Raw genomic sequence first — 17,726 nt, 5'->3', positions numbered from 1 at the left:
TTAAACCCGGGTCTCTGGCGCTGTGAGGCAGCAGTGCTAACCACCGTGCCACCGTGCCGCCCTCTTGATCAACAGTGGGTTGATACAATTGAATAGCTTTGAGGATGTGGTGTTGGAAAAACAAAGCAGGTCAGGCAGCATTCGAGGAGCAGGAGAATCGAGGTATTGGGCAAAAGCCCTTCATCAGGAATGAGGCTTGTGAGCCAAGGGGGTGGAGAGATAACAGCACGAGGTGATGCTGATACAGTCATCAATGTAGCAGAGGAAAAGATGGGGAATGGTACCGGTGTGCCCACTGCTACCACTTGTGCTGATTGCTTATTATTTTTTTCTATGCAGTTACACCAGTACCATTCCCCATCCTTTCCACCACTACATTGATGACTGTATCGGCACCATCTCGTGCTCCCGCTAGGAGGTTGAACAGTTTGTCAGCTTCATCAACACGTTCCACCCTGACCTTAGGTTCACCTGGACCATCTCAGACACCTCCCTCCCCTTCCTGGACCTCTCCATATCCATCAATGGTGAACGACTCAACACCGACATCTTCTACAAACCCACTGACTCCCACAGCTATCTGGTCTACTCCTCCTCCCAACCTGCCTCCTGTAAAAATGCTATCCCTTATTCCCAATTCCTCTGCTTTCGCTGCATCTGCTCCCAAGAGAACCAATTCCACCGCAGAACACACCAGATGGCCTCCTTCTTCAAAGACCGCAATTTCCCTTCCCATATGGTCGATGATGCCCTACAGCGCATCTCATCCACTTCCTGCACCTCTGCCCTCGCAATCCATCCCTCCAACTGCAACAAGGACAGAATCCTCCTAGTCCTCACCTTCCACCCCACCAACCTCCATGTGCATCGCATCATCCTCCATCATTTCCGCCACCTACAAACGGACCTCACCACCAGAGATATATTTCCCTCCCCTCCCCTATCCATTTTCTGTAAAGACCATTTCCTCCGCAACTCTCTTGTCAGGTCCACCAAACCACCCTCCACTCGCAGCACCTTCCCCTGCCCCTGCAGGAATTGCAAAGCCTGCGCCTACACCTCCCCCCTCACCTCCATCCAAGGCCCCAAAGGAGCCTTCCACATCCATCAGAGTTTTACTCTGCATTTCCATACATGTCATTTACTGTATCTGTTGCTCCAGATGCGGTCTCCTCTACATTGGGAAGACAGGACACCTACTTGTAGAATGCTTCAAAGAACATCTCTGGGACACCTGCACCAACCAACCCTCACTGCCCTGTGGCCGAACACTTCAACTCTCCCTCCCAATATGCCAAGAACATGCGGGTCCTGGGCCTTCTCTATCGCCACTCCCTCACCACCCAACACCTGGAGGAAGAACACCTCACCTTCCACCTTGGTACCTGCCAACCACACGGCATCAATGTGGATTTCACTGGTTTCCCCATTTTCCCCTCCTCCTGCCTTATCCCAGTTCCAGCCTTCCAATTTGGCACCGCCCTCATGAACTATCGTCCCTGTCCATCTTCCTTCCCACCTATCTGCTTCACCCTCCTGTCTGACCTATCACCATTACCCCCACCTCTGTCTACTTATCGCACTCTCAGCTACCTTCCCCCCAGCCCCACCCCCTCCCATTTATCTCTCCACCCCCTCAGCTGAGAAGCTTCATTCCTAATGAAGGGCCTTCGCCTGACTCTCTCGATTCTGATCTCCAGCATCTGTAGTCCTCACTTTCTCCACAGTTGAGTAGCTTGTTAAACTATTTCAGAGGGCAGTTAAGAGTCAACCACATTAATATTGGATGTAGTCATCTCGGACAGAATGGGTAAGGGCAACAGGCTTCCTTCTGGAAAGAAAACTAATGAATCATTTGGATATTTACAGTAATGTAACAATTTCATGGTCACTTTTATTAAGTCAGGTTTCTATTTCCATATATCTAAAACTAAATTAAAATTCTGAAATGGCTATAGTAGGATTTGTACTTGGTTTCTGCTGACTTATTTGTTCAGACTGCTGAAGTATTGGTCCAATAAGGTAACAAGTACAAAACCATACTTTATTTTTATAAAACCAATGAATTCAATTAACACAGAAATACGCTCATTTACAAAAATATTGCCAAAATCATTTCTAATGCTTGAGAATCAACTGTTGTCATTTTATCTTATTTTCTTATTCTTATAAGTTTCTTCTTGGCATTCATCAGCCTGATTCTCTTGTCTGTGATTCCCATGCTACTTCTGTGTTGTTGCTGTTTCATGTGCAAGAATGATGCACGTCAGTGTATGAGTATGTATCTAAATATAAATATAAACTTGTGAAGTTTATCATCCTTGCCTTTTCCGTCATCACCAACAGGATACTATCAACCAACACATCTTCCCTTGCCTCCACTGTCAGTATTCTGCAGGGACTGTTTCTTCCACAACATCTTAGTTCACTTCTCTATCACTCCTAATACTTCCTCATCACCCTCCCCAATTGTGGCACCTTTCAATACAATTACAGAAGGTGTAGCACTTACCACCCCATTCCTCATGTCCAAGACCCTATACACACCATCTAGGTAAATCAGTGTTTTACTTGTATTTCTTTCAATCTGTATTATGAGCAGGGAATACATTTACATTGGCAAGACCCAAATGCAGACTGCTTTGGAGAACACTTTGCTCTGTCCATAAGAATGAACCTTACCTTCCAGTTGCTCTATTTCAATAAGCCATCTTGATCCCATGCTAACAAATCCTTCCTGGGCCGGCTGCAATGTTCCAATGATGCTCAACATAAGTTGAAAGAACAGCATGTCATCTTCAACTCAACATCCTTCAGGATTCAGAGCAACAACTTCAGAACATGTTACCTGCCTTTGATTATTTTAAGTTACTTTAACTTGTCTCTCAGCAGAGTGGAAGTGAATCCATTTTCTATTTTTCTCACGTATTATTGAGAACAATACCACCATTAGCATTTCATTTGTTTTTGATTCTGGGCACCATTACCATCTGTTCCATTAGCTCCTCCTTCTGCTCTGTTTTCAGCTTTAAACACCTCCACAATTCATTTTCTCTCTCTTTTCTCTCTTCTCTCTCCTCTCTCTCTTTTCTCTCTCTCTCTCTCTCTCTCTCTCCATAGATGCTGCCCAACCTCGCCGCATTGAGTTTCTTCAATATTTTCTGATTTCCAGCCTCCACGGTATTTTGTTTTTATTACTCTGAAGTTTCTTACTCAGTATAAAGAATTTGTTTGTAATATGCTATCCCCAGAATAAATGGGCTTATGAAGTTCCACAGGGTTGTACAATTTAAATATACCTGACACGACCGCTGTAAACCACATATGTTTGTATTTTTACAGTTTAGAAAGATGTCCAGCAAATATTAGAACCTTTTATTAAATACTTAAACTTTGCAGTTAAGGCAGTTAAAGTCCAGCTCAAGTTGAAAAGAAAAAGGATAGCAAATACTATCATGATTGATTCAAATCAAGCAAGTCTTTTTTTTCTTGATTTTAAAATTACAGAAAGCCACTGGAGCTTCTGGTGGAGGTGTACCTAAGAAGAAATCTCAGGTCATTTTTGGTAAGTTACTTCATTGATTTTCAGATGATTGCTTTGAACGGTAATTTAACAAAAGCAGGTTTTGTGATGTACATTTGAATTTCAGCTCTATGTTTGTTCTTTCTTTTAATAATGGAGTCGGTTAGCTAAGTTGGCTGGATGGCTGGCTTGTGACATAGAGTTATGCCAACAGCGTGGGTTCAATCCCTGCACTGGCTGAGGTTACCAGGAAGGACTCTCCTTCTCAACCTCTCTCCTCACCTGAAGCATGGTGAACCACCACCAGTTGTGTTTCTGTAATGAGTGAGCAACCCTGTGGTCTAGCAAGACTATGGTGACTTTTTATAATCACTTATACTATGGATACTGATTCCAGGCCTTTGCTCAGGTTGATCATTCAGTCATCTACAAGGATGAAGTCAGGTAATCAGCACATTTTTTCCCCTCTCTCCTTTTATCTCAGTAAGGAAGTGGTTGCTCTCTGTTACATTCACAGCCACAAATGTTTAGTCGAGTCAAAGAAACTGATTTTTCTTTTTACTACTAAAAATATTCACTTCAGAGATATCACATGTTTCAGCAATATTCACAGATGTGCTAAGATAAATGGTATCTGGTGTAAATAATAATGCTTTGAGAAGTGTTGCTGTTGAAGCTACAAAAAGCGCCACAAAATCTAATGATGCCACCCAATCTTTGTGTGGAAGAGGAGGAGCCTAGCACAAGGTCCAGTGGAGACAGGCATGTCACCTTTGTAACCATGCTCAACTAGCCAATACAGCTTGTATTATCTGTTACTGTCATGGTCATGTGGTAAACAACATGAAGTCTCTCTTATTAAAACCCAACAGTGGTTTATCCTCTAACATTGCTAATTGTCCTTAGCTTCAGCAAACAAAGGGTTATGTATGAGCTCTTGTGACACAGTGGTAATGTCCCTACCTCTGACCAGAAGTCCTAAGTGACGCAATTATTTACAACCATTTCTCAATGTAAACCGAGTAACATGTTTGCATTTTTAATTATTCGAGGACTTGTAATGCAGTGGCAGTGTCCATATTTCTGGACCAGACCCTGTGTTTCAGTTCTATCTGCTCCAGACGTCTGGCATAATGTGTCTGAGCAGGTTGATTATAAAAGTATTAAGAGGAGGATTCTATTGATCTTTTTGATTTTATTTTTGTTACTGTGCCCTACAAAGGGCTGTTCAACTCACTTCTTTCCAAAGAGTAGAGAGGAGAATTGGAGGCAGCACTCTACACAAACCCCAAGCCATCACTGACTGATATCGCAACATAAGATAGTGCAAAACACAAACTTTTGACAGTTTCTTAAAGGAAAACAAAATCTCCTTGCTTAAGGAAAGAAGTCATAATTGTACAGATACGCATATTCTAACAGAAAACTAATGTGTTTATCAACTGTGTTCTTCATAATTGAAGTTTAAAAAAAATGCAAATGCACATAATTGTATCCATCTTTGATTCCACTGCCGAGCAAAGCTTGACACTTTTTTCAATCTCATTCAAGACCTTTTGCTTTTGCTTCCATCTTTGCATGTTCAAGTCCAATGGACTCAGCCTTCATTAAGTCTAATGTACAGTTGGACAACAATCACCAGACCTGGCTTGACCTCATTATCAAGTTTTTGTTTTAAATTATTCTTGAAATGTTGGGATCAAGACCTGGTTTAGCTCATCACTAATGCATTGAGAAGTTGGTGTGTGAACTACTTTCTTGGACTTTTGCAGTCTATGTGGAATAAGTACACCTGCACTGCTATTAGGCAGGAGTTTCAGATGCTGATTCAGCAATTATGATAGATCCTGTCTATCCTATCCTATCTCCAATGTGATATTTCCAAATTAGGATGATGTGTGACTTGAAAGGAAACTTACAGGTGATTGTGTTCTTGTGTATCTGCTGCCTTTTGTCCTTCTAGATGGGAGATCTAGGTGGCAAATTTGGAAATTGCTATTGATGGAGTTCTGGTGAATTACTGTAGTGCATCTTCTGGAAAGTACGTGCTGCTGCCACTGTGTGTCAGTAGTGAGGGGAGTGAAATGGTAGATGTGACGGTCATCAAGCAGGCCATTTTGTCTTGGATGATGTTGAGCTTCTTGAGTGTTATTGGAGGGGCTATAGACGAAGAAATCCCACAACCCACAGCTCCGATCAAAACTCTGTGGTTCCAACACATCCTGTCATGAAACGTTATGGACAACAAGCAATCAGCAGGAAGAAGAGACTCCACAAATATCTCCATTTTCTATAATAGAGAAGTCAATCACTTTTGTTCAAATGTCCAGACTTGAATCTCTGGTAATCATCTTCATCCAGAAGTGCTGAGTAGAAGATTCCTGTGACCTTCTCCTGAGGACCCCACCATTGGGGATGTCAGTCATCAGCCAATTTGATTTACTCTTAGGCAACATTCGAGTGCTCCAGATACCGCAATGACTTTGTGACCTGGCAAATTTGTTGAGATAAATTCATGTCTGCTGACTTGTAGATGAATATTAACAGGCTTTATTAAACGTAACTATGTTCAGGAGATTTAAGAAGACTACAGATTTTGGCTCCTGTTCCATGTGATATTACGTAACTACGATATAGTTGGCTCCTGTTCCATGTGATATTACGTAACTACGATATAGCTCCTTGCACACATGCCCAATAGATATTAAAGGTATAGCTAATTCTTTACTCCACAACCCTGTTAATAGTACTAAAGAGCTACCTGCACCTGTAGCTAAGTTGGTCCAGTGGCAATACTAGAATCTACCCAACTATCTGAAAAGTTGTTTAGGTGTACCATGTTCTCACAAGCAGGACAAATCCAAACTGGTCAATTACCACCTCAACGGTCTACTTAACTATCATCAAAGTGATAGACAGTGATATTGATTTTGCTTTTGAACAGCATCTACTTAGAAATAAGTTGCACATCATTGCTCAACTAGGTTTTGCCAGGAGCACTCTGTTGATAATATGGATTAAAAGTGCTTAATTCCAGAGGTGAGGCAAGGGTCATTAGACTTCACTTTGAGGCAGCATGTGACAGAGGGTGGCATCAGAGACGAAAGGGAAATTGAGTTCAGTTGAATTAGTGGAAAGCTCTCCACTGGTTGGAATTGTATCTGGCACAAAGGAAGATGGTTGTGGTTGTTGGAGGCCAGTCATCTTAGTTCCAGGGCATCACTGCAGGATTTTGGCTTCATAGTGTCCTAAATCCAATCATTTTCGACTGCATCATCAGTGACCTTGCCTGCATCACCACGTCTGAAGTGAGGATGTTCATTTAGTGTTGGAATAAAAGTGGCAAGAAACGTTTACACCAGATAAGTGCCAGGCGATGACCATAACCAGCAAGGCAGAATCTAATCATTTCCCTTTGAAGTTCAATAGTGTGCCTTCATTGTACTATCCCACCATCAACATCCTTTGGTAGGTCAGGGAGTTGCCTCACTTGGAGTATTGTGTGCAGTTCTGGTTGCCCCATTACAGGAAGGATGTGGAAATATTGAAAAGGTGCAGAGGAGATTTACCAGGATGTTGCCTGATCTGGAGTGAAGGTCTTATGAGGAAAGGCTGAGGGACTTGGGTCTGTTCTCATTGAAGAGAAGAAGGCTAAGAGGAGATTTAATAGAGACATACAAGATGAACAGAGGATTAGATAAGGTGGACCGTGCGAGTCTTATTCTGAGGATGATGACATCAGCATGTACGAGGGGGCATAGCTGCATATTGAGGGGTGATAGATTTAAGACAGATGTCAGAAGCAGGTTCTTTACTCAGAGAGTGTTAAGGGCATGGAATCCCCTGCCTGCCAATGTAGTTAACTCAGCCCCATTAGGGACATTTAAACAGTCCTTGGATAAGCATATGGATGATGGTGGGATAGTGTAGAGTGATGGGCTTAGATTGGTTCAAAGGTTGGCACAGCATCGAGGGACAAAGGTGCTGTTTTGTTCTATGTTCTGTGTACCTTTAATCAGAAACCTAACCATGGCTACAAGAGCAGGTAAGAAGCAAGGAATTTTGTGGGACATAACTCCACCCATGTGCTGGGTCCTCATCCATCACCAAGATACCCTAAAGTCTGTTCTCCATCTGTAAGTCAGAATGAGGAATGTGATGAATTATTTCCACCCGCTTGGATAAGTGAAGATCTGATAACACCCAAACGAATGCAATACCATCCAGGTCAAGACAGGGAACTTTATTGGCATTCCATCCACTACTTTAACCATTCATTTTCACAACTGCTGATGCATTGTCACATATTTATGGTAAAATTTAAAGTTGTGCAATATTCATCCATAGGTTTGGGGGAGCAAATAGCTTCACGTGAAATGTGATTTTCTGAGTATCTAGTACGTTTGTGGAAGTGCAGATTTGTTGAAAAGACTTCAATTTTACAGGAAGGAATTTTAACCTTTACATAATTTCATACATTTTGTTTGTATCAGATATAAATTGGTTATTTATGAAAATAAGTTATTTAAAAAACCTGTTTGGTTTACTTCACTTTCTATCTTTATATTATCTTACGTGCTGCTGCATTTAAGAATCATGCTTTTAACGTAGGAAAGTCTTTTAAAGCAGAAAAACTGTTTCAATGTCTCCTTAAATTTTTATGTAAATTATTGATTTGAAAGAAATATTTGTGACAATTGGAAATGTAAACTTAAACACAAACAAATGTTCGGCCTGTGCTGGTACATCATCTTTAAGCGTTAGATGATGTCTAATCAGTATTTGCATGCTATGGTAATGTTCCCTTTTATGTGTTTGGCTTTCTTGTGAGCATGTCACTTTCATAAAAATAGTACGTTGTCATTTAGTAACTGTCTACTGCTTGCCATTTCAAACTTAGGGGCTGGCCTGCAAAGGATCTTCCTTTTGAAATGAAGAAGGGATGGCTCATAATTCCAGTGTGTTGTCAGAAGACTAATTTAGATTTATTGCCATCCACTCAAAGATATGTATGTAATTACATGACAGTAAGAGTGTATTTGTTGGCTGAGCCTGACAAAAAAACAGCAGCTGTTTAGTTGAACCTGCATTGTGCTGTAAACAAATCCAACTCTGGGACAAAAAAGGGCCATGGCTAATATAGATTCAGATCTGTTACAATTTGACTGTAGAAATAATTATGAACAAGATAGCATCAGTTGATGTATTGAGTACAATTTTCATGATTCTGGCCATGGGGAATAATACTTTAAGGGTTTTGAAGAGCTCTGAGCTAGCCTGTGATATTGCTGATGATTTATCAGCAAGTGTGGCCAAAAGGGGGATATCATCGCACAGTTAATCAAAGTGTCCCTTTGTGATTGGATTAGTGGTATAGAATGTGGAGTAAGATAGGTGATGGCCTGCTGGTATTGTCGTTAGACTGTTAATCTAAAGACCCATGTAATGCTGCGTGACAGATGGTGGCATTTGATTTCAGTAAAAAAAAACTAGAATTAAGAGTTGAATGCTGGCCATTAGAAATCATTGCCAATTGTCATATAACCCACCTGGTTCGTGAACGCCCTTTAGGGAAGAAAATCTGCCCATCCTTACCCTGTTCTGGCTTACATGTGACTTTAGACCCATAGCAATGTGGTTGACTCTTAACTACCCTCAAGGTAATTAGGGATGGGCAGCAAATGTCCATGTCCTTCAGCCTTTCCTCATAAGACCTTCCCTCCATACCAGGCAACATCCTAGTAAAATCTCCTCTGCACCCTTTCCAAAACTTCCACATCCTCCTTATAATGCAGTGACCAGAACTTATCTATTTTCTATTTTATGTATTTTAAAAAAATATTCATAGTCCTGAGCAATGCAGACAATAAGGAGGGTGTGAAGGGGAACTACACTTTGACAGTCCTGGTGAAATTATTGTTTCTCCCTACAGGACAGCCACATCCTGGCTCCAATCCTAGGGTCCTAGATGAAGTCAACTATTTACAGTCTCAGAAAGTTAGTTTTATAGAACATTAGAACTTAGAACATTACAGTGCAGTACAGGCCCTTTGGCCCTCGATGTTGCGCCGACCTGTCATTCCAATCTGAAGCCCATCTAACCTACACTATTCCATGTACGTCCATATGCTCGTCCAATGTCGACTTAAATGTATTTAAAGTTGGCGAATTTACTACCGTTGCAGGTAAAGCATTCCATACCCTTACTACTCTCTGAATAAAGAAACTACCTCTGACAGCTGTCCTATATCTATCACCCCTCAATTTAAAGCTATGTCCCCTCGTGCTCGCCGTCACCATACTTGGAAAAAGGCTCTCCCTGTCCACCCTATCTAACCCTCTGATTATCTTATATGTCTCTATTAAGTCACCTCTGAATCTTCTTCTCTCTAACGAAAACAGCCTCAAGTCCCTCAGCATTTCCTCGTAAGACCTTCCCTCCATACCAGGCAACATCCTAGTAAAATCTCCTCTGCACCCTTTCCAAAGCTTCCACATCCTTCTTATAATGCGGTGACCAGAACTGTACACAATACTCAAGTGCGGCCACACTAGAGTTTTGTACAACTGTAGCATAACCTCATGGTTCCGGAACTCGATCCCTCTATTAATAAAAGCTAAAACACTGTATGCCTTCTTAACAACCCTGTCAACCTGGGTGGCAACTTTCAAGGATCTGTGTACATGGACACCGAGATCTCTCTGCTTATCTACATTACCAAGAATCTTACCATTAGCCCCAATACTTTGCATTCTGGTTACTCCGACCAAAGTGAATCACCTCACACTTGTCCACATTAAACTCCATTTGCCACCTCTCAGCCCAGCCCTGCAGCTTATCTATGTTTCTCTGTAACCTACAACATACTTCGTCACTATCCACAACTCCACTGACCTTAGTGTTGTCTGCAAATTTACTAACCCACCCTTCTGTGCCCTCATCCAGGTCGTTTATAAAAATGACAAACAGCAATGGACCCAAAACCGACCCTTGCGGTATACCACTAGGAACTGGACTCCAGGATGAACATTTCCCATCAACCACCACTCTCTGTCTTCTTTCAGCAAACCAATTACTGATCCAAACTGCTATATCTCCCACAATCCCATTCTTCTGCATTTTGTACAAAAGCCTACTGTGGGGAACCTTATCAAAAGCCTTGCTGAAATCCATATACACCACATCAACCGGTTTACTCTCATCTCCCTTTTTGGTCACCTCCTCAAAGAACTCAGTAAGTTTCGTGAGGCACGACCTACCCTTCACAAAACTGTGCTGACTATCCCTAATCAAATTATTATTTTCTAGATGATTATAAATCCTATCTCTTATAACCTTTTCCAACACTTTACCAACAACTGAAGTAAGGCTCACTGGTCTATAATTACCAGGGTTGTCTCTACTCCCCTTCTTGAACAGGGGAACCACATTTGCTATCCTCCAGTCTTCTGTCACTATTCCTGTAGACAATTACGATTTAAAGATCAATGCCAAAGGCTCGGCAATCTCCTCCCTGGCTTCCCAGAGGATCCTAGGATAAATCCCATCCGGCCCAGAGGACTTATCTATTTTCACACTCTGCAGGATTTCTAATACTTCTTCCTTGTGAACCTCAATCACACCTAGTCTAGTAGCCTGTATCTCAGTATTCTCCTCGACAACATTGTCATTTTCTGGAGTGAATACTGTCGAAAAATATTCATTAAGTGCTTCCCCTATCTCCTCTGACTCCACACACAACTTCCCACTGCTATCCTTGATTGGCCCTGATCTTACACTCGTCATTCTTTTATTCCTTAAATACCTATAAAAAGTCTTAGGGTTAACCTGATCTTATCCACCAACAACTTCTCATGTCTCCTCCTGGCTCTTCTGAGCTCTCTCTTTAAGTCTTTCCTGGCTACCTTGTAACCCTCAAGCACCCTAACTGAGCCTTCACATCTCATCCTAACATAGCCTCCTTCTTTCTCTTGACCAGAGATTCCACTTCCTTTGTAAACCATGGCTCCCTCACTCTACGGCTTCCTCCCTGCTTGACAGGTACATACTTATCTAGGACACACAGGAGCTTTTCCTTGAATAAGCTCCACATTTCTAATGTGCCCATCCCCTGCAGTTTCCTTCCCCATCCTATGCTTCCTAAATCTTGCCTAATCGCATCGTAATTGCCTTTGCCCCAGCTGTAACTCTTGCCCAGTGGTATACACCTATCCCTTTCTATCACTAATGTAAACATAACAGAATTGTGATCGCTATCACTAAAGTGCTCACCTACGTCCAAGTCTAACACCTGGCCGGGCTCATTACCTAGTACCAAATCTAATGTGGCTTTGCCCCTTGTTGGCCTGTCGACATACTGTGTCAGGAAGCCCTCCTGCACACACTGAACCAAAACTGACCCATCTATAGTAATCGTACTATAGTGTTCCCAGTCAATATTGGAAAGTTGAAGCCCCCCATGACAACTACCCTGTCTCTCTCACTCCTATCAAGAATCATCTTTGCTATCCTTTCCGCTACATCTCTGGAACTATTCGGAGGCCTATAGAAAACTCCCAACAGGGTGACCTCTCCTTTCCTGTTTCTAACCTCAGCCCATACTACCTCAGTTGAAGAGTTCCCAAACATCTTTTCTGCAACTGTAATACTGTCCTTGACCAACAATGCCACACCTCCCCCTCTTTTACCATCTTCTCTGTTCTCACTGACTAATATTGTAATGTACCTTGCTTTTAAGCATTTGGGAGTGATCTTTGCATATTATCAAGTCAAATGTATTTCTTGCCCTCCCAATGAGTTGGCAATAGAAACATGACTAACAATAATAGTTTGGCAATTGCGTGTAAGACTTTTTGATTATGAGAAAAGCCCAGCCTTCATTCATGTATATGACTGAATTGATAAGTAAGATGGAATGCAAAACAAGGTTTTGTTCTTCTGATATATATTTTACACAGAGCTCTTACGATGCAGTGGTAGTATTCCTTCCTCTGTGAAATGGGACCTAGGCTTAAGTCCATCCTGCTCCAGAGATGTGCAATAACATCACTGAACAGGTTGGTTAAAATATCTACGTATTTCATAGAAATACCAGTTTTAGTTAATTTTACATTGAATTATGAACAGTTTTCTTCTATGGACTGTTGTGACTCAGGAGTAGATTGGAGTTATCTGACTCATTTCATGGTAAACCATTGACTTGGATAGTTTGAGCCAAGGACTCAAGGTGAAGTGAAGTGCCAATCCACTATTACTTTCCTTTATCACAATAGTGATGAAATATGGACTATCAATTTTTAACAGCGATCATCTGATTTTTACTTCTGGGGCTTCCGTGGACTGAACTGATTTTAGAAAGGAAAGTCTCTGACTTGAAAATAGCCGTAGTTATCACCTGACCACAGGTTAATTTAATTTGCAGTATGCTTCCCATATTGAATGTGAAAGAGTCAGCTGCAATTGTCCAGGTTGGAAACAATGACCCCAATGACACAGGAATGTCACAAATGAGCTGTATTTGAAGCAACAGCTATGGCAGAGCGGAAGAGATGGATTTGCAACAGCAGAACTGAAAAAGGTTGTATCTCTCTATTGTGTGCTCTCTTTTTCATATGCCTTCTCTTTCATTCTTTCCTTTGTGTGTACTCTCTCTCTCTCTCCTTTCGTTCAGGAGAACAAAACAATCATTGACTGCACAAATTGGAGACATTTTTGAACACTAAGAACACAAAGTTATCTGCAATGTTCACAGCTGTTGCTGTGGCTAACTATGCAATCTCAGGCTAAAATAAAACAAAAAGTACTGGAGAAACTCAGCAGGTCTGACAGCATCTGTGGAGAGAGGAGTAGACTTAATGTTTTGAATCCAAACACTTTCTTTGGAACTTTAATTCTGAAGAACAGTCATTGGACTCAAAACATTAAACCTTTTTTAAATTGAAACAGCTCAATGTGAGAATTGAGAATCCTAATGAAGGCACGTCTGGTGAGGCAACCATACCCAACTCCAACTTAAAGGCTGAGATACTCAAGCTTGCTTTTTTAATGCTGATGTTTAACGAAAAAGAGGTACTTTCTTTATCTCTTTGAGCATTTAGCACAGCACTTAAAGTGGTCAGTCCAACAGACAAAGTATAATCTGAATGGGACATGGGTGGGAAACTGTGCAATGATTGTTTCCAATGTGGAAAATCTGGATGTGTAATGGGGTGGTGCTAGTTCTGGTAGCACAGAAAGGCCAGCAACAAAACCAGTGTGTGTGGCATCAAAGGGGTCAATGTCTGCTCAGGCATTATTGTCGACAAGGCTAGCTGTCAGGAGTTTATATTCAATTGAAACCATGACCGCCATCTGTTATTTAAACAACAGAGATCAATTACTAAAAACTGAAAGAACTGCGGATGCTGTAAATCAGAAACAAAAATAGAAATTGCTTAAAAAGTTCAGCAGGTCTGGCAGCATCTGTGAAGAGAAATCAGAGTTAACATTTCCGATCGAGTGACTCTTCCTTAGAGATATTTTAAGTGTTGGAGGTGATTTCCTCAAATTCCAGGAGCAGCAATTACAGTTTTATATGCTGTTGTATTATTTTGGAACTTTGGAAAAAAAGAATGTCAAAACAACAGCAGTTTTAAAAGGGAGAAGAACAGACAAAGGAAGCACATGGTGAGGACAGTGCAGGAGAGAGAATGTTGAATTCATGTATCGCTGGACATCGGAGTGCATCTGGGAACATTTAAAAAGTGTAATTCACACCTGATCTTGGAGGAATCTGTTTGGGAGAGGTCACAGCACAGAAGCAGATAAGTGGATTTTAAGCGTGGCCTTAAAATAAGTCTGCAGTAGTGAGTAGAGTGGGTTCTTTCTTGATTATATGTTTTACTGAGCTATGTCTCTTGATTAAACTTAAAGTATAAGCCATAAGTATTAATTTAACCTGGAGCAGTGTTTTATAGAGGAATATGACAGTGCTATTTTCTGGGTCTGTAGACTGAAAGAAGCAAAAATGGCCCTTAGTAGAGTGATATGCGCTTCTTTTCGGATGTGGGAGTTTAGGGAGAGTTTACGGGTTACTGAGGATAATGTCTGCAATAAATACTGTTGGTTGTGAATCCTATCAGATCGAATGGATCGGTTGGAGAGGCAGTTAGAGGCAATGAGGAATTCACAAGAGCAAGGGGATGTGATGGATGGTAGTTATAGGAAGGGAGGGAAGTCTCAGATACAGTCACACAGATAGGTTAACTCCAGGAAGGATAAAAGAGTTAGGCAGGTAGTGCATATTCTGTGGCTATCCCCATTTCAAACAAGTATGCTTTTTGGAAATGTAGGGGGTGATGGACACTCAGGAGTATGTAGTACGAACAGCCAAGTTTCTGGTATTGAGACTGGCTCTAATGCAATGAGGGGCATGTCAAGTTCCAAGCAATCGATTGTGTTGGGGACTCTCTAGTCCAAGGTACAGACAGATGTTTCTGTGGCTAGCAGTGAAAAATCAAAATGATGCCAGGATCAAGGGTGTCTCAGAGAGGGTGCAGAATGTTCTCAAGGGGGAGAGGGACCAGTAGGAGGTCATTGTACACATTGGAACCAATGACATAGGAAGGGAAAAGGTTGAGATTCTGAAGGGAGATTACAGAAAGTTAGGCAGGAATTTAAAAAGGAGGTCCTGGAGAGTAGTAATATCTGGATTACTCCCAGTGCTACGAGCTAGTGAGGGCAGGAATAGGAGCATAGAGCAGATGAATGCATGGCTGAGGAGCTGGTGAATGGGAGAAGGATTCACATTTTTGGATCATTGGAAGCTGTTTTGGGTTAGAAGTGACTTGTACAAGAAGGACGGATTGCACCTAAATTGGAAGGGGACTAATGTATTGGCAGGGAGATTTGCTAGAGCTGCTCAGGAGGATTTAAACTGTGAGATCCAGGGAGCTCGTGAGGAAAGATTTCAATCTGAGACTTGTACAGTTGAGAACAAAGGTGAGTCAAACAGTCAGGGCAGGCAGGGACAAAGCAGAGAACAAAGTAGGACTGATAAATTAAACTGCATTTACTTCATTGCAAGAGGCCTAACAGGGAAGGCAGATGAATGCAGGGCATGATTAGGAACATGGGACTGGGGTATCATAGCAATTACAGAAAGATGGCTCAGGACTGGCAGCTTAATGTTCCAGGATACAAATGCTACAGGAAGGATAGAAAGGGAGGCAAGAGAGGAGGGGAAGTGGCATTTTTGATAAGGGATAGCATTATAGCTGTGCTGAGGGAGGATATTCCTGGAAATACATCCAGGGAAGTTATTTGGGTGGAACTGAGAAAAAAGAAAGGGATGATCACCTTATTGGAATTGTATTATAGACCCCCTAATAGTCAGAAGAAATTGAGAAACAAATTTGTAAGGAGATCTCAGTTATCTGTAATAATAATAGGGTGGTTATGGTAGGGGATTTTAATTTTCCAAACATAGACTGGTACTGCCATAGTGTTAAGGGTTTAGATGGAGAGGAGTTTGTTAAGTGTGTACAAGAAAATTTTCTGATTCAGTATGTGGATGTACCTACCAGAGAAGGTGCAAGACTGGACCTACTCTTGGGAAATAAGGCAGGGCAGGTCACGGCTGGAAAATGGGAAACCTTCAGGAATGAGATAGTGAGAATCCAGAGAAAGTAAATTTCTGTCAGGGTGAAAGGAAAGGCTGGTAGGTATAGGGAATGCTGGATGACTAAAGAAATTGAGGTTTTGATTAAGAAAAAGAAGGAAGCATATGTAAGGTATAGACAAGATAGATCGAGTGAATCCTTAGAGTATAAAGGCAGTAGGAGTATATTTAAGAGGGAAATCAGGAGGGCAAAAAAGGGACATGAGATAGCTTTGGCAAATAGAGTTAAGGAAAATCCAAAGGGTTTTTACAAATACATTAAGGACAAAAGAGTAACTAGGGAGAGAATAGGCCCACTCAAAGATCAGCAAGGCAGCCTTTGTGTGGAGCCACAGAAGATGGAGCAGATACTAAATGAGTATTTTGCATCAGTATTTACTGTGGAAAAGGATATAGAAGATATAGAACGTGGGGAAATAGATGGTGAGATCTTGAAAAATGTCCATATTACAGAGGAGGAAGTGCTGGATGTCACCAGGACCTGATCACGTGTACCCTAGAACTCTGTGGGAAGCTAGAGAAGTGATTGCTGGGCCTCTTTCTGGGATATTTGTATCATCGATAGTCACAGGTGAGGTGCCGGAAGACTGGAGGTTGACTAACGTGGTGCCACTGTTTAAGAAGGGTGGTAAGGACAAGCCAGGGAGCCATAGAGCGGTGAGACTGACGTCGGTGGTGGGCAAGTTATTGGAGGGAATCCTGAGGGTCAGGATGTACATGTATTTGGAAAGCAAGGACTGCTTAGGGATAGTCAACATGGCTTTATGTGTGGGAAATCATGTCTCACAAATTTGATTGAGCTTTTTGAAGAAGTAACAAAGAGAATTGATGAGGGCAGAGCAGTAGATTTGATCTATATGGACTTCAGTAAGGCGTTCGACAAGGTTCCCCATGGGAGACTGGTAAGCAAGGTTAGATCTCATGGAATACAGGGAGACCTAGCCATTTGGATACAGAACTGGCTGAAAGGTAGAAGACAGAGGGTGGTGGTGGAGAGTTGTTTTTCAGACTGGAGGCCTGTGACCATTGTAGTGCCAAAAGGATCAGTGCTGGGTCCTCTACTTTTCATCATTTACTTAAGTGATTTGGGTGTGAGCATAAGAGGTAATAGTAAGTTTGCTGATGACACCAAAATTGGAGGTGTAGTGGACAGCGAAGAGGGTTACTTCAGTTTTCAACGGGATCTTGATCAGATGGGCCAATGAGCTGAGAAGTGGCAGATGGAATTTAATTTAGATAAATGTGAGGTGCTGCATTTTGGGAAAGCAAATCTTAGCAGGACTTATACACTTAATGGTAAGATCCTAGGGAGTGTTTATGAACAAAGAGACCTTGGAGTGCAGGTTCATAGCTCCTTGAAAGTGGAGTCGCAGGTAGATAGGATAGTGAAGACGGCGTTTGGTATGCTTTCCTTTATTGGTCAGAGTATTGAGTACAGGATTTGGGAGGTCATATTGCGGCGGTACAGAATATTGGTTAGGCCATTGTTGGAATATTGTATGCAATTCTGGTCTCCTCCTATTGGAAAGATGTTGTGAAACTTG

The 17,726-nt window shown here is 41.7% G+C and overlaps 1 protein-coding gene across 2 annotated transcripts in view; it reads left to right on the top strand.

Moving 5' to 3' along the window:
* The window catches only part of usp13 (ubiquitin specific peptidase 13), a 112,675-nt gene that overhangs the window by 24,623 nt on the left and 70,326 nt on the right, over window positions 1-17,726 (top strand). For both annotated transcript variants that reach the window (XM_043702239.2, XM_043702240.2), the window contains exon 3: window positions 3,508-3,565. In XM_043702239.2, the coding sequence (XP_043558174.2) occupies window positions 3,508-3,565 (58 nt within the window). The remainder of the gene's footprint in view (window positions 1-3,507; window positions 3,566-17,726) is intronic.

The sequence above is a fragment of the Chiloscyllium plagiosum genome, unplaced genomic scaffold (assembly GCF_037043375.1).
Source record: "Chiloscyllium plagiosum isolate Xiang-an unplaced genomic scaffold, Cpla_swu_hap1 HiC_scaffold_13, whole genome shotgun sequence".
NCBI classification, from domain to species: Eukaryota; Metazoa; Chordata; class Chondrichthyes; order Orectolobiformes; family Hemiscylliidae; genus Chiloscyllium; species Chiloscyllium plagiosum.
The sequence above is the reverse complement of the archived record's forward strand: the minus strand, read 5'-3'. Positions and strand labels throughout refer to the sequence as shown.